This window comes from Notolepis coatsorum, assembly GCF_963971535.1.
Source record: "Notolepis coatsorum genome assembly, chromosome: 3".
NCBI lineage: Eukaryota > Metazoa > Chordata > Actinopteri > Aulopiformes > Paralepididae > Notolepis > Notolepis coatsorum.
Genome location: NC_140167.1, coordinates 3,832,730 through 3,850,408, shown reverse-complemented (window position 1 = coordinate 3,850,408; position 17,679 = coordinate 3,832,730). Strand labels below are relative to the sequence as shown.

The 17,679-nt window shown below is 37.3% G+C and overlaps 1 protein-coding gene across 1 annotated transcript in view; it reads left to right on the top strand.

Moving 5' to 3' along the window:
• LOC311225517 (calpain-1 catalytic subunit-like) overlaps window positions 1-17,679 on the top strand; it is a 64,768-nt gene that overhangs the window by 30,632 nt on the left and 16,457 nt on the right. Inside the window, exons 14-18 of the mRNA XM_084310833.1 lie at window positions 1,483-1,551; window positions 3,121-3,178; window positions 3,754-3,815; window positions 5,580-5,648; window positions 7,987-8,065. Coding sequence (XP_084166959.1) covers window positions 1,483-1,551; window positions 3,121-3,178; window positions 3,754-3,815; window positions 5,580-5,648; window positions 7,987-8,065 — 337 coding nt within the window. The remainder of the gene's footprint in view (window positions 1-1,482; window positions 1,552-3,120; window positions 3,179-3,753; window positions 3,816-5,579; window positions 5,649-7,986; window positions 8,066-17,679) is intronic.

Here is a 17,679-nt window from a genome sequence, read left to right as displayed (position 1 = left end):
AAATATACATGCAGATGCTGATGTTGTTGTTGAATCAAGTCAAATCCTAGGAAAGCGTGTATTGTGCGTGTGAACGTTGATGTGAACGTGCGGCACACTTCATAGGTTTCGTTTCGCGGTAAACGAAACGTTGACATCATCGGACTTTAAAAAAACTTTTTTTAACAGTACCGAAATGTGGCACCGGTGGATCTCACGTGAATCGGTACTCGGTAGTACCAACGTGATTCGGTCGATACTCTTAAAAGTACCGGATTCGGTACCCATCCCTACCCTCTCCCCCCTAATCCAATACCCTCCATTTGTCTCCTTTATCTCTTTTGTCTCCCACCTTGACAACCCTCCCCCATCCCCCATTTACCCCACTACACCCCTCCTCCCTCCTCCCGGTCACCCTTCCCCGGCCCCTCTCGTTGAATCACCTGTCCCCCGCCCCCCCCGAGATGGTATAATCTAGTCACATGATGAATTCGGGGAGCTCACCCGGGACCCCCCCCCCCAGGGTTTTCTGTTGGGTCCTCTTAGGCTTTTCGGACTTTTTTCAACCGGCACTTTGGCGACCCCTAGTGGCTCGGTTGTGCATATTTTGTAATACAATATATATATCGAATTGAAGGCTTACTTGTTGCCCGTCGATAGCGACAAAATCCGACAAAATCCGTTCAGCGGTTCTCGAGTTACATGCCGGTATTTGAGGCTTGTGCAAAGTACACGGTATTGCGCAAAATACCACTCCCGACTCAGGCTGCAGTAGTTCCGTCAATCTAGATTCGATCTCGAAAATTATTGTGGATCGTTGTAGCCAATGAGTGTGGCTTCCAATGATACCCCATGTGGGGATGTGTGAATCAGGGATCTAGGTGAACAACTAGATTCTTTAACAGGAAGCCAAATTAATTGAAGTCTATGAGAAAACAGAGTTTTTCTTTGTACACAGTTTACCAAAATCACTCCTAATCACTCATTTCTGAATGGATCTTTATGAAATTTGGATATGTACTATGGCTATGGCTCCGTCTGGATTTGTACTACAGAAAAACTTGAGTAACACGTTTTTCTACAACTCAAGTTCAGACCTATGTTACTCTATTACGTTAGCACTAAAAGTGCATTATTTTTCTGGAATCAGAAACTTCAGAATGTCATCTTTCAAAAGAGACCAGGCTCATGCATGTGCTATAAGTATAAAGTATGTTGTTTTGGTTTGCAAAAAAAGTATGCAGTCCTCAAAAACTAAAACGAAAATGGCCAATTTTGGAGGCGCCTGTATAAGAGGTTTTAACTCCTGTTTTACCTTATACATTTGTAACAACCAACTACTATTTTGTTAGCGCATTATTGCATCCGATATCCATGAGAAATTATTATTGTCTCTAGAACAATGAGTAATGACTAAACGTGTGCTTCAATTTAAATGACGTGGGACTGGAAGCTATACTCTACTGAACTTCTTAAATTCTTCTTCTACTGTTTTAATTCCAGCCCAAAGCCGCGGTCGATGGAAGTGAGAACGACAGGAAGAAAACCTTGTTCCGCCAGTATTCTGACCAGGTAGCTACTTCCTGTTGTTCTGTCATTCTAATTTCTTTTTTTAATTATCTTTTTCCTCCTTCTTTTTTCCGTTTTTCTCCCCTCCCAATGTTAGTCGTTATGCCAATTCCCGATCCCCTTCCTGGTCGTTGCGCACTCTACCCCCTACCGTCATTCTAAACCCTGAGGGTGTGTGTGTGTGTGTGAGAGAGAGAGAGAGAGAGAGAGAGAGAGAGAGAGGAGAGAGAGAGAGAGAGAGAGAGAGAGAGAGAGAGAGAGAGAGAGAGAGAGAGAGAGAGAGAGAGAGGGGGCGGGGGTGTGAGTCATCAGCCCTTGTGTGGGTGAATGCAACAAGTTCCTAATGTTTTCTTTCCCCTATTATTTCATGCACACTTTATTCATTGTTTTAAATTATTATTTTCTTTTAAGTTATTTTGTGCATCACTCTGTTTTGAATTTGATGCAAATTTGCAATACATAAGGGTCATCCTTTTGTGTTAAATGGCTGCATAAAGACAGCATTTGTTGACTCTCATGTTGATAAGAGTATTAAAACTTGAAAAATATCCGTTTAACACATTCAGGGCCATTCGATTTCCCCATCTAGCTATAGCACGGCCAGGTTTTCATTAGTTTCACTGTGCGTCACGTTGTTTGTAGAGCTAAATCTATATTTTATATTATAGCTATAGATACAATAAGACAAAGCGGGGCTCGCAACTCACACCAAGGTGTTTTAATTGACAAAAAGGCAGTAGATGCGACGTTTCGACCGACCCTTCCGGTCTTCTTCAAGAAGGGTGATTTCACTGTGTTGCGTGAAATCACTGCGCCCAGAGAGGAGTGGTTAGGCAAAAAATTGTTCCGAGTATATATGCTTAGAAAACGTAAATGTCGAATTCAATTATTTTTTATTTCTCCACGTGGTAAATACACAGGTCACAACATGTTTACAGGAACGTTTTGGAGTTGTATTTGGAGTGTATTTCGTGACTGTAGGGGACTGTAGGGAACTTCAGGGTAAAAGTCTGACCCACTTCCAGTGATGAAGCTAAGCTACGCTAACGGTGCGGGCGTTCCCTAAGCCTAATGCATGCAGATAGACAAAAAAGGTATGTATCTTCTTGTCTAACTCCAGGGAAGATGTTAAATAAGCTAATTTCCCAAAATGTTGGAGTTTTCCTTTAACAAGGTGCTTAAAAATCCCTTGAAATTCAAATCAACCATTCGCATTGAAAGTTTTGTTCATCCATGATAAAATTGTTCTGAATCAAGAATTTAACAATTTTTTTTATTTAAAGTATAACTAATTGTCGGAAATGGATTTTAAGCCATAAATATTGGATCCGATTTTTTCCCCCTATAAAAAAAACAGCATTTAAAAGTGAATTGTATCCTTTTAAATGCCCTTTTAAAATGAAAAAGAGTGCTTGGAAAAGCACTCGAAAGTCCTTGAATTAAATGTTGCAATGTCTGTGGGAACCCGGCTGCACACATGAATAATAATGAATAAATACATATATATATATTTGAACGTGGGTGTCGGTAGAGGAAGTGTCCGTCACACAGCGTTCTCCTTGTGTTGAACAGTACGAGGAGGTGGACGCGGAGCAGCTGCAGAAGCTTCTCAACGAGAACATCCTCCAAGGTGTGTTGACGCGGCACACTCTCACACACACCTGCTTTCCTCCATTCATTACAAAAGATGTGCAAGATCTCATTATGACGTTACCATAGAAACAAGGTTCGTTATCTGGCTTTGTATAGTGACAACGTTTCTTGCCCTGTTTTGGAGAAAACGTTGTATAAAGAATGGCAGTAACTACAAAATCACTGGATAGTCAAAGAACTTTAAAGGCATTTTCGCAGGCGTGTGTGTGTGTCTGTGTGTGTCTGTGTGTGTCTGTCTGTCTGTCTGTCTGTCTGTCTGTCTGTCTGTCTGTCTGTCTGTCTGTCTGTCTGTCTGTCTGTCTGTCTGTCTGTCTGTCTGTCTGTCTGTCTGTCTGTCTGTGTGTCTGTGTGTCTGTGTGTCTGTCTGTCTGTCTGTCTGTCTGTCTGTCTGTCTGTCTGTCTGTCTGTCTGTCTGTCTGTCTGTCTGTCTGTCTGTCTGTCTGTGTGTCTGTGTGTGTGTGTGTGTGTGTGTGTGTGTGTGTGTGTGTGTGTGTGTGTGTGTGTGTGTGTGCGTTCACGACTCACTCATTGTAAACGTGTCTCTGGTCTCAGGGGACCTGAAGGCGGGGGGCTTCAGTCTGGACGCCAGTCGCAGCATGGTGGCCCTGATGGATGTATCCTTTGTGGACCAGTCTGTATATTTATACCAGGGTGGGCACTGGGCATACATACACTGAAGAAAAGGGGGAAAAACTACGGGAAATTCACTGTATTATTTGACAGATTATTACTTTTGTTTTTCTCCTTTAAGTGTAAATGCCATAAAAATACAGTAAATTACCTTTTATCAAAATATTAACCATTCAATAAAAGTTGTAATCTGTAAATGTGTTTGATTTTACTGTCATTTGACAGTAAGTATTTGGCAACCGTTGATGACAGACATTTTAGTTTTTTTTTTACAGTTTTCTTTTTTACAGTGTACTGTACGCTCATACTATATGTATGTAGCATGTACAATAGTGCTGTATATACCGCATATATACACGTATATATTTATATTTACAGCATATATACACGTATATATTATATATATATATCCATATCTATCTGAATATACCTGCATATAATCCTTCTATATACCTACTTATACACCCGCATATAACCCATATAACTCTGTATGATAGCATGTATAATAAGTAAGGGATAATGTATAGCTACGAGGTCATTGTCGCAAAATAATTGAGCGCCGAGGTGTTCTAAGCGCAGTGAAGGTCAATTATTTTGCGACAATGACAGAGTATAGCTATACATTATCTCGCTTATTACATGGCTAACTTACTAACAATATACCTAATTCATTTTACACCATCGACAAGACGAGATCAAATGTTCCGTGGCTCCTCTGTCATCGCCGGCAGCCGGCAGGTGTGTGGTCTGATTGCACCTGATGTAGTGCAGCTGTGCATAATGGTAATGCTTAGCTTTCGTGACTGCGATCAAAATGCTTGATTGTGATCATTGGTCAACAGCGCTCTGTTGCCCCTAACAGCGGTCATTATTGCGCGTTGCCCATGACAGCGGTGAATTATCGAGAAATAATTGACCGCTGTCAGGGGCAACGGAGCGCTGTTGACCAATCACAATCAAGCATTTTGGCGAATGTTAAAATGCCATGTAATAATGCTGTATATACCGCATATATACATTTATATATTTATATTTACAGCATATATATACACATATATTTATATATATATATATATCCATCTGTCTGAATATACCTGCATATAATCCTTCTATATACCTACTTATACACCCGCATATAACCCATATTTTCTCAAAAAAGTGAGAGTTTCCGACAGGAGGTTTTGCGTCTCAGCCATCGATGTGTGTAATATTATGGGCACAAGGAATCAGCTTTATTTTTTTGGTGGAGTGCTCCTTTAAATTCAGTATAGGAAGCATGTAAAAACAAGGGTCCAAGGGCGGTCAGGTGGCGTAGCGGAGATTGCGCTCGTCACCAACGCAGGAGACGCAGGGTTCGAGCCCAGCTCTCGGCGTTGCCACCAGCTTGGCTGGCCGTTCACACTAATACAATTGGCAGTGTTAGGGGGTGGGGAAGCTGGCGGGTGGCAAGCTGGCGGGTGGGAATCTGGCATTGTGGACAGCGACGCCTACAGGTCAGGTCTCGGCGCTTGCATGCTAAGCGGGGCAGGACTTGGTGGAGATAGCGTGCCCTCCCACGCGTTACACTTCACCAATGAGAGTCCTCGCTGCCAAGTGAAAAGAGCGTCACTGGCTGTCGGCGCACGTCTCGGAGGAAGCGTGCGATCGACTCGGGACGCCCTTGTACCGACTCGAAGGAGAACATTCGTACAACAGCCAGGTAGGGGAAAAAAAGTCCAGTATGAAAACCTTAACTTGAGGTTTTAAAGACGTCGATCACCGGCAAACTCAACGGCTCTGAGATCCTGCGTCTGTGGAGGAAGGTGACATCATACAAGGTACACAGGTTTAGGTGACATCATACAAGGTACACAGGTTTAGGTGACATCATACAAGGTACACAGGTTTAGGTGACATCATACAAGGTACACAGGTTTAGGTGACATCATACCAGGTACACAGGTTTAGGTGACATCATACAAGGTACACAGGTTTAGGTGACATCATACAAGGTACACAGGTTTAGGTGACATCATACAAGGTACACAGGTTTAGGTGACATCATACAAGGTACACAGGTTTAGGTGACATCACATACAAGGTACACAGGTTTAGGTGACATCACATACAAGGTACACAGGTTTAGGTGACATCATACAAGGTACACAGGTTTAGGTGACATCATACAAGGTACACAGGTTTAGGTGACATCATACTGTACAAGGTACACAGGTTTAGGTGACATCATACAAGGTACACAGGTTTAGGTGACATCATACAAGGTACACAGGTTTATGTGACATCATACAAGGTACACAGGTTTAGGTGACATCATACAAGGTACACAGGTTTAGGTGACATCATACAAGGTACACAGGTTTAGGTGACACCATACAAGGTACACAGGTTTAGGTGACATCATACAAGGTACACAGGTTTCATACTGGAAAAAATATATATCCTTTTTAAAAAAAGAATTATCATTCCATTTGGGCTGTGGGGGGTGTTTAATGTCTGAAGGAGTCGACGGAAGGCTTCTTGTCCTCTGCGAAAGCATGCAATTGGTCCACTGATGGATACATCTTGATATTTTTGTCTAGTCTAGTGTGTTCATTAGACGGGTGAAATCCTCTTTCAGTGCCTCTGTGCTCGTTTTCTTAGGCAGTTAGCCTCGCTGGTATGCACGCCATTAGTGTTAGCCACGCTTCTAGGACTCTTTTCTTTTGGAAAGAATGATCCAAAAAATATATATATTATACTTTTTCTTTCTTTATTTTTTTCATTCGACTAAGAGGTTGGCAGTCGACTACGGCTCCATTCGATAAACAGCCAAACTATGCACGAAGGAAGGGTCATCATAATGTCAGAATTCCAGCGTTCTTTGCTCTGCTTCATTCTTATTACGCCTAGGGGTGGTGAAGGAGGCCATTTCCACCCTACATTTTGGGGAGCGCTTTGAGTGTCTAGAACACATTAAGATAATAGCTCTACATTCCGACAGCCATCACTGATATAGAGTGTTTGGTCAGTAACATGGGTCTCCCAGTCCCTCCACTCTGCAGTAAACAGTCATCACTGATATAGAGTGTCTGGTCAGTAACATGGGTCTCTCAGTCCCTCCACTCTGCAGTAAACAGTCATCACTGATATAGAGTGTCTGGTCAGTAACATGGGTCTCCCAGTCCCTCCACTCTGCAGTAAACAGCCATCACTGATATAGAGTGTCTGGTCAGTAACATGGGTCTCCCAGTCCCTCCACTCTGCAGTAAACAGTCATCACTGATATAGAGTGTCTGGTCAGTAACATGGGTCTCCCAGTCCCTCCACTCTGCAGTAAACAGTCATCACTGATACAGAGTGTCTGGTCAGTAACATGGGTCTCTCAGTCCCTCCACTCTGCAGTAAACAGCCATCACTGATACAGAGTGTCTGGTCAGTAACATGGGTCTCTCAGTCCCTCCACTCTGCAGTAAACAGCCATCACTGATATAGAGTGTCTGGTCAGTAACATGGGTCTCCAAGTCCCAATCAGGAGAGAGAACTCGAAGAATAAAAGTAAGTAAAATAATTTGAAAATTTGGCTTGAGCAAGATTTATTGAAATATCTAAAAGAAAAAAGAAAATATATACAGTATGATTATATATGATTCTCTCTCCTACTGTTTAATGCAGAATGGAGGGACTGGGAGACCCATATGTTACTGACCAGGCAGACAGTATATCAGTGGTGGCTGTCAGAGTGTCAGAATGTAGAGCCATTATTTTAACATGTAGACCACTTATTTTAACATGTAGACCACCTTATTTTAACATGTAGACCACTTATTTTAACATGTAGACCACCTTATTTTAACATGTAGACCACTTATTTTAACATGTAGACTAGGGATGCTCGATATTGGCTTTTTTACCGATACCGATATACCGATATTGTCCAACTCTTAATTTCCGATACCGATATCAACCGGTATCACATTTTAATGCCGATATCGGCCGATAATATCGGTAGGCCGATAATATCGGACATCATTTCTATAGAAATGTTAAAAAAAAATTAAAACCGATACATGTAGAGTAGACACTTATTTTAAACCACTTATTTTAACAACAAAATACGACATGCGTCTTCTTCTTCTACTGTTTCACAGGACATCTTCTTCTTCTACTGTTTCACAGGACATCTTCTTCCGCACCGACGTGTCGCGCACAGGAGCCTTGTCGCTGAGTGAGCTGAGGAATGCGGTCATGGCCTCAGGTAACCTGTGAACTAGACCAAGCCACTGACTAAATAGGATACCAAGACAAGCTTGGGATACGTGTCAATTTGTACCAAAGTTCAACACAATTATTTATAAGTGTCTCGCAAATGTCCAACCCCCCCCCCCCCCTCCTAATGTACAGTTTCATCCCCATCGTATGTATATTATTTTCTGTTAGGATCTCTGTTTAACAGTACTGCATATTTGCATATATTGTATGTCACAAATATAACAGTACTGTATACCTGTATGTCATAAATGTCATGATATATATCTGTATATCTGTATGTTGTGTATGTCATGAATGTCACTATGAATTGAAAATGGGGGACCCTGATGTAAACAAGACATACGTCTTTCTCTGGTCTGCATCCCCTTAAAGGGGAACTCCAACATTTTGGGAAATTAGCTTATTTAACATCTTCCCTGGAGTTAGACAAGAAGATACATACCCTTTTTGTCTCTGTGCGTGCATTTTAGCTTTGGGAATAGATGCTCCGTTAGCATAGCTTAGCTTCATCACTGGAAGTGAGGCAGGACAGTAGCCTTACAGTGCCTTACAGTGTATTGCAAGGTCTGACATTGACCAAACTTGATATGCATGACCTTGGTGGGCTCTAGGTCAACTCCTGAAAAGGGGGTCAATGTCAGACCTTGCAATCAAAAGTTAGGGGGCGCACTGAAATTATGGCAAGGGTTATTAGCCCCCTAACTTTTGATTGCAAAGTCTGACATTGACCCCCTTTTCAGGAGTTGACCTAGAGCCCACCAAGGTCATGCATATCAAGTTTGGTCAATGTCAGACCTTGCAATACACTGTAAGGCACTGTAAGGCTACTGTCCTGCCTCACTTCCAGTGATGAAGCTAAGCTATGCTAACGGAGCATCTATTCCCAAAGCTAAAATGCACGCACAGAGACAAAAAAGGTATGCATCTTCTTGTCTAACTCCAGGGAAGATGTTAAATAAGCTAATTTCCCAAAATGTTGGAGTTCTCCTTTAACACTTGTGTGTGTGTGCATGCACACGCTACACACGGTGACGTGACGACCCTTCCTTCTTTTATAGTCTCCTTGTTTGTAAAACAGGATGTTTTATTGAAAGCGTTGGAATTGCCATTCGCTGCGGTGGACACAAAACAGAACAGGTGTGAGTCGTTATCCCGGTGAGACGACGTGTCGCTCGTTCTGGTAGAAACGGTGGAGCCGTTCTGTTTCCCGAGGGAACAAACACCCTGTGAAATCCCCCGTGAGACTTAAGAGAAAGGGTCCTCGCTCTCGACGGAACAAACTCAGGAAGAAAACAACCAAAGGTTTTTAACACCTGATGGTTAAACCGGTGTCTCGGGTTTCGCCTCTTGATTAGAGGTGCGACGAGCTTCCGTCTGTCTTTAACCCTATAACCTTTAACCCTTTTTAGTGGCCGGCTGGCAGGTGGCTACGTGGTACATGTCATAATAGCTATAATATACACTTATATTAAAAAATATATATATTATTATTATTATTATTATTATTATTATTATTATTAATTATTATTATTATTATTATTATTATTATTATTATTATTATTATTATTATTATTATTATTATTATTATTATTATTATTATTATTATTATTATTATTATTATTATTATTATTATTATTATTATTATTATTATTATTATTATTATTATTATTATTATTATTATTATTATTATTATTATTAATTGAGTACCTGAGGTGAAGAACCGTATAAGTCTGTTTGACGTTTTCAGAGGAAATATTTTTTCAAACGTTATTATCTAAAGATGGTAGGTTAGAGTGTTGTGTTCACTCACAGTTAAAGACAGTAGAGGTTGAGTACTTTATTATCTGAAGATGGTGAGTTAGAATGTTGTGTTCATTCATAGTTAAAGACAGTAGATGTTGAGTACTTTATTATCTAAAGATGGTAAGTTAGAGTGTTGTGTTCACTCACAGTTAAAGACAGTAGAGGTTGAGTACTTTATTATCTGAAGATGGTGAGTTAGAATGTTGTGTTCATTCATAGTTAAAGACAGTAGAGGTTGAGTACTTTATTATCTGAAGATGGTGAGTTAGAATGTTGTGTTCATTCATAGTTAAAGACAGTAGATGTTGAGTACTTTATTATCTAAAGATGGTGAGTTAGAGTGTTGTGTTCACTCACAGTTAAAGACAGTAGAGGTTGAGTACTTTATTATCTAAAGATGGTAAGTTAGAGTGTTGTGTTCACTCACAGTTAAAGACAGTAGAGGTTGAGTACTTTATTATCTAAAGATGGTGAGTTAGAATGTTGTGTTCATTCATAGTTAAAGACAGTAGATGTTGAGTACTTTATTATCTAAAGATGGTGAGTTAGAATGTTGTGTTTATTCATAGTTAAAGACAGTAGAGGTTGAGTACTTTATTATCTAAAGATGGTAAGTTAGTGTTGTGTTCATTCATAGTTAAAGACAGTAGAGGTTGAGTACTTTATTATCTAAAGATGGTAGGTTAGAGTGTTGTGTTCACTCACAGTTAAAGACAGTAGAGGTTGAGTACTTTATTATCTGAAGATGGTGAGTTAGAATGTTGTGTTCATTCATAGTTAAAGACAGTAGATGTTGAGTACTTTATTATCTAAAGATGGTAAGTTAGAGTGTTGTGTTCACTCACAGTTAAAGACAGTAGAGGTTGAGTACTTTATTATCTGAAGATGGTGAGTTAGAATGTTGTGTTCATTCATAGTTAAAGACAGTAGAGGTTGAGTACTTTATTATCTAAAGATGGTGAGTTAGAATGTTGTGTTTATTCATAGTTAAAGACAGTAGAGGTTGAGTACTTTATTATCTAAAGATGGTAAGTTAGTGTTGTGTTCATTCATAGTTAAAGACAGTAGAGGTTGAGTACTTTATTATCTAAAGATGGTAAGTTAGAGTGTTGTGTTTATTCACAGTTAAAGACAGTAGAGGTTGAGTACTTTATTATCTAGAGATGGTGAGTTAGAGTGTTGTGTTCACTCACAGTTAAAGACAGTAGAGGTTGAGTACTTTATTATCTGAAGATGGTGAGTTAGAATGTTGTGTTCATTCATAGTTAAAGACAGTAGAGGTTGAGTACTTTATTATCTGAAGATGGTGAGTTAGAATGTTGTGTTCATTCATAGTTAAAGACAGTAGATGTTGAGTACTTTATTATCTAAAGATGGTAAGTTAGAGTGTTGTGTTCACTCACAGTTAAAGACAGTAGAGGTTGAGTACTTTATTATCTGAAGATGGTGAGTTAGAATGTTGTGTTCATTCATAGTTAAAGACAGTAGAGGTTGAGTACTTTATTATCTGAAGATGGTGAGTTAGAATGTTGTGTTCATTCATAGTTAAAGACAGTAGATGTTGAGTACTTTATTATCTAAAGATGGTGAGTTAGAGTGTTGTGTTCACTCACAGTTAAAGACAGTAGAGGTTGAGTACTTTATTATCTAAAGATGGTAAGTTAGAGTGTTGTGTTCACTCACAGTTAAAGACAGTAGAGGTTGAGTACTTTATTATCTAAAGATGGTGAGTTAGAATGTTGTGTTCATTCATAGTTAAAGACAGTAGATGTTGAGTACTTTATTATCTAAAGATGGTGAGTTAGAATGTTGTGTTTATTCATAGTTAAAGACAGTAGAGGTTGAGTACTTTATTATCTAAAGATGGTAAGTTAGTGTTGTGTTCATTCATAGTTAAAGACAGTAGAGGTTGAGTACTTTATTATCTAAAGATGGTAAGTTAGAGTGTTGTGTTTATTCACAGTTAAAGACAGTAGAGGTTGAGTACTTTATTATCTAGAGATGGTGAGTTAGAGTGTTGTGTTCACTCACAGTTAAAGACAGTAGAGGTTGAGTACTTTATTATCTGAAGATGGTGAGTTAGAATGTTGTGTTCATTCATAGTTAAAGACAGTAGAGGTTGAGTACTTTATTATCTGAAGATGGTGAGTTAGAATGTTGTGTTCATTCATAGTTAAAGACAGTAGATGTTGAGTACTTTATTATCTAAAGATGGTAAGTTAGAGTGTTGTGTTCACTCACAGTTAAAGACAGTAGAGGTTGAGTACTTTATTATCTAAAGATGGTGAGTTAGAATGTTGTGTTCATTCATAGTTAAAGACAGTAGATGTTGAGTACTTTATTATCTAAAGATGGTGAGTTAGAATGTTGTGTTTATTCATAGTTAAAGACTGTAGAGGTTGAGTACTTTATTATCTAAAGATGGTAAGTTAGTGTTGTGTTCATTCATAGTTAAAGACAGTAGAGGTTGAGTACTTTATTATCTAAAGATGGTAAGTTAGAGTGTTGTGTTTATTCACAGTTAAAGACAGTAGAGGTTGAGTACTTTATTATCTAGAGATGGTGAGTTAGTGTTGTGTTCATTCATAGTTAAAGACAGTAGAGGTTGAGTACTTTATTATCTAAAGATGGTAAGTTAGAGTGTTGTGTTCATTCATAGTTAAAGACAGTAGAGGTTGAGTACTTTATTATCTAAAGATGGTAAGTTAGAGTGTTGTGTTCATTCACAGTTAAAGACAGTAGATGTTGAGTACTTTATTATCTAAAGATGGTGAGTTAGAGTGTTGTGTTCATTCACAGTTAAAGACAGTAGAGGTTGAGTACTTTATTATCTAGAGATGGTAAGTTAGAGTGTTGTGTTCATTCATAGTTAAAGACAGTAGAGGTTGAGTACTTTATTATCTAAAGATGGTGAGTTAGAGTGTTGTGTTCATTCATAGTTAAAGACAGTAGAGGTTGAGTACTTTATTATCTAAAGATGGTAAGTTAGAGTGTTGTGTTCATTCATAGTTAAAGACAGTAGAGGTTGAGTACTTTATTATCTAAAGATGGTAAGTTAGTGTGTTGTGTTCATTCATAGTTAAAGACAGTAGAGGTTGAGTACTTTATTATCTAAAGATGGTAAGTTAGAGTGTTGTGTTCATTCATAGTTAAAGACAGTATAGGTTGAGTACTTTATTATCTAAAGATGGTAAGTTAGAGTGTTGTGTTCATTCACAGTTAAAGACAGTAGAGTTTGAGTACTTTATTATCTAGAGATGGTAAGTTAGAGTGTTGTGTTCATTCATAGTTAAAGACAGTAGAGGTTGAGTACTTTATTATCTAGAGATGGTAAGTTAGAGTGTTGTGTTCATTCATAGTTAAAGACAGTAGAGGTTGAGTACTTTATTATCTAAAGATGGTAAGTTAGAGTGTTGTGTTCATTCATAGTTAAAGACAGTAGAAGTTGAGTACTTTATTATCTACAGATGGTGAATTAGAGTGTTGTGTTCATTCATAGTTAAAGACAGTAGAGGTTGAGTACTTTATTATCTAAAGATGGTAAGTTAGAGTGTTGTGTTCATTCATAGTTAAAGACAGTAGAGGTTGAGTACTTTATTATCTAAAGATGGTTAGTTAGAGCATTGTGTTCATTCATAGTTAAAGACATAGAGGTTGAGTACTTTATTATCTAAAGATGGTAAGTTAGAGCATTGTGTTCATTCATAGTTAAAGACATAGAGGTTCAGTACTTTATTATCTAAAGATGGTAAGTTAGTGTGTTGTGTTCATTCATAGTTAAAGACAGTATAGGTTGAGTACTTTATTATCTAAAGATGGTAAGTTAGAGTGTTGTGTTCATTCACAGAAAGACAGTAGAGGTTGAGTACTTTATTATCTAAAGATGGTAAGTTAGAGTGTTGTGTTCACTCATAGTTAAATACAGTAGAGGTTGAGTACTTTATTATCTAAAGATGGTAAGTTAGAGTGTTGTGTTCATTCACAGTTAAAGACAGTAGAGGTTGAGTACTTTATTATCTAAAGATGGTAAGTTAGAGTGTTGTGTTCATTCATAGAGACAGTAGAGGTTGAGTACTTTATTATCTAAAGATGGTGAGTTAGAGTGTTGTGTTCATTCATAGTTAAAGACAGTAGAGGTTGAGTACTTTATTATCTAAAGATGGTGAGTTAGAGTGTTGTGTTCACTCATAGTTAAAGACAGTAGAGGTTGAGTACTTTATTATCTAAAGATGGTGAGTTAGAGTGTTGTGTTCATTCATAGTTAAAGACAGTAGAGGTTGAGTACTTTATTATCTAAAGATGGTGAGTTAGAGTGTTGTGTTCATTCATAGTTAAAGACAGTAGAGGTTGAGTACTTTATTATCTAAAGATGGTAAGTTAGAGTGTTGTGTTCATTCATAGTTAAAGACAGTAGAGGTTTGAGTACTTTATTATCTAAAGATGGTAAGTTCGAGTGTTGTGTTCATTCATAGTTAAAGACAGTAGAGGTTGAGTACTTTATTATCTAAAGATGGTAAGTTAGAGTGTTGTGTTCATTCATAGTTAAAGACAGTAGAGGTTGAGTACTTTATTATCTAAAGATGGTAAGTTAGAGTGTTGTGTTCATTCATAGTTAAAGACGGTAGAGGTTGAGTACTTTATTATCTAGAGATGGTAAGTTAGAGTGTTGTGTTCATTCATAGTTAAAGACGGTAGAGGTTGAGTACTTTATTATCTAAAGATGGTAAGTTAGAGTGTTGTGTTCATTCATAGTTAAAGACAGTAGAGGTTGAGTACTTTATTATCTAAAGATGGTAAGTTAGAGTGTTGTGTTCATTCATAGTTAAAGACAGTAGAGGTTGAGTACTTTATTATCTAAAGATGGTGAGTTAGAGTGTTGTGTTCATTCACAGTTAAAGACAGTAGAGGTTGAGTACTTTATTATCTAAAGATGGTAAGTTAGAGTGTTGTGTTCACTCACAGTTAAAGACAGTAGAGGTTGAGTACTTTATTATCTAAAGATGGTGAGTTAGAGTGTTGTGTTCATTCACAGTTAAAGACAGTAGAGGTTGAGTACTTTATTATCTAAAGATGGTCAGTTAGAGTGTTGTGTTCATTCATAGTTAAAGACAGTAGAGGTTGAGTACTTTATTATCTAAAGATGGTGAGTTAGAGTGTTGTGTTCATTCACAGTTAAAGACAGTAGAGGTTGAGTACTTTATTATCTAAAGATGGTGAGTTAGAGTGTTGTGTTCATTCATAGTTAAAGACAGTAGAGGTTGAGTACTTTATTATCTAAAGATGGTAAGTTAGAGTGTTGTGTTTATTCACAGTTAAAGACAGTAGAGGTTGAGTACTTTATTATCTAGAGATGGTGAGTTAGAGTGTTGTGTTCACTCACAGTTAAAGACAGTAGAGGTTGAGTACTTTATTATCTGAAGATGGTGAGTTAGAATGTTGTGTTCATTCATAGTTAAAGACAGTAGAGGTTGAGTACTTTATTATCTGAAGATGGTGAGTTAGAATGTTGTGTTCATTCATAGTTAAAGACAGTAGATGTTGAGTACTTTATTATCTAAAGATGGTAAGTTAGAGTGTTGTGTTCACTCACAGTTAAAGACAGTAGAGGTTGAGTACTTTATTATCTAAAGATGGTGAGTTAGAATGTTGTGTTCATTCATAGTTAAAGACAGTAGATGTTGAGTACTTTATTATCTAAAGATGGTGAGTTAGAATGTTGTGTTTATTCATAGTTAAAGACTGTAGAGGTTGAGTACTTTATTATCTAAAGATGGTAAGTTAGTGTTGTGTTCATTCATAGTTAAAGACAGTAGAGGTTGAGTACTTTATTATCTAAAGATGGTAAGTTAGAGTGTTGTGTTTATTCACAGTTAAAGACAGTAGAGGTTGAGTACTTTATTATCTAGAGATGGTGAGTTAGTGTTGTGTTCATTCATAGTTAAAGACAGTAGAGGTTGAGTACTTTATTATCTAAAGATGGTAAGTTAGAGTGTTGTGTTCATTCATAGTTAAAGACAGTAGAGGTTGAGTACTTTATTATCTAAAGATGGTAAGTTAGAGTGTTGTGTTCATTCACAGTTAAAGACAGTAGATGTTGAGTACTTTATTATCTAAAGATGGTGAGTTAGAGTGTTGTGTTCATTCACAGTTAAAGACAGTAGAGGTTGAGTACTTTATTATCTAGAGATGGTAAGTTAGAGTGTTGTGTTCATTCATAGTTAAAGACAGTAGAGGTTGAGTACTTTATTATCTAAAGATGGTGAGTTAGAGTGTTGTGTTCATTCATAGTTAAAGACAGTAGAGGTTGAGTACTTTATTATCTAAAGATGGTAAGTTAGAGTGTTGTGTTCATTCATAGTTAAAGACAGTAGAGGTTGAGTACTTTATTATCTAAAGATGGTAAGTTAGTGTGTTGTGTTCATTCATAGTTAAAGACAGTAGAGGTTGAGTACTTTATTATCTAAAGATGGTAAGTTAGAGTGTTGTGTTCATTCATAGTTAAAGACAGTATAGGTTGAGTACTTTATTATCTAAAGATGGTAAGTTAGAGTGTTGTGTTCATTCACAGTTAAAGACAGTAGAGTTTGAGTACTTTATTATCTAGAGATGGTAAGTTAGAGTGTTGTGTTCATTCATAGTTAAAGACAGTAGAGGTTGAGTACTTTATTATCTAGAGATGGTAAGTTAGAGTGTTGTGTTCATTCATAGTTAAAGACAGTAGAGGTTGAGTACTTTATTATCTAAAGATGGTAAGTTAGAGTGTTGTGTTCATTCATAGTTAAAGACAGTAGAAGTTGAGTACTTTATTATCTACAGATGGTGAATTAGAGTGTTGTGTTCATTCATAGTTAAAGACAGTAGAGGTTGAGTACTTTATTATCTAAAGATGGTAAGTTAGAGTGTTGTGTTCATTCATAGTTAAAGACAGTAGAGGTTGAGTACTTTATTATCTAAAGATGGTTAGTTAGAGCATTGTGTTCATTCATAGTTAAAGACATAGAGGTTGAGTACTTTATTATCTAAAGATGGTAAGTTAGAGCATTGTGTTCATTCATAGTTAAAGACATAGAGGTTCAGTACTTTATTATCTAAAGATGGTAAGTTAGTGTGTTGTGTTCATTCATAGTTAAAGACAGTATAGGTTGAGTACTTTATTATCTAAAGATGGTAAGTTAGAGTGTTGTGTTCATTCACAGAAAGACAGTAGAGGTTGAGTACTTTATTATCTAAAGATGGTAAGTTAGAGTGTTGTGTTCACTCATAGTTAAATACAGTAGAGGTTGAGTACTTTATTATCTAAAGATGGTAAGTTAGAGTGTTGTGTTCATTCACAGTTAAAGACAGTAGAGGTTGAGTACTTTATTATCTAAAGATGGTAAGTTAGAGTGTTGTGTTCATTCATAGAGACAGTAGAGGTTGAGTACTTTATTATCTAAAGATGGTGAGTTAGAGTGTTGTGTTCATTCATAGTTAAAGACAGTAGAGGTTGAGTACTTTATTATCTAAAGATGGTGAGTTAGAGTGTTGTGTTCACTCATAGTTAAAGACAGTAGAGGTTGAGTACTTTATTATCTAAAGATGGTGAGTTAGAGTGTTGTGTTCATTCATAGTTAAAGACAGTAGAGGTTGAGTACTTTATTATCTAAAGATGGTGAGTTAGAGTGTTGTGTTCATTCATAGTTAAAGACAGTAGAGGTTGAGTACTTTATTATCTAAAGATGGTAAGTTAGAGTGTTGTGTTCATTCATAGTTAAAGACAGTAGAGGTTTGAGTACTTTATTATCTAAAGATGGTAAG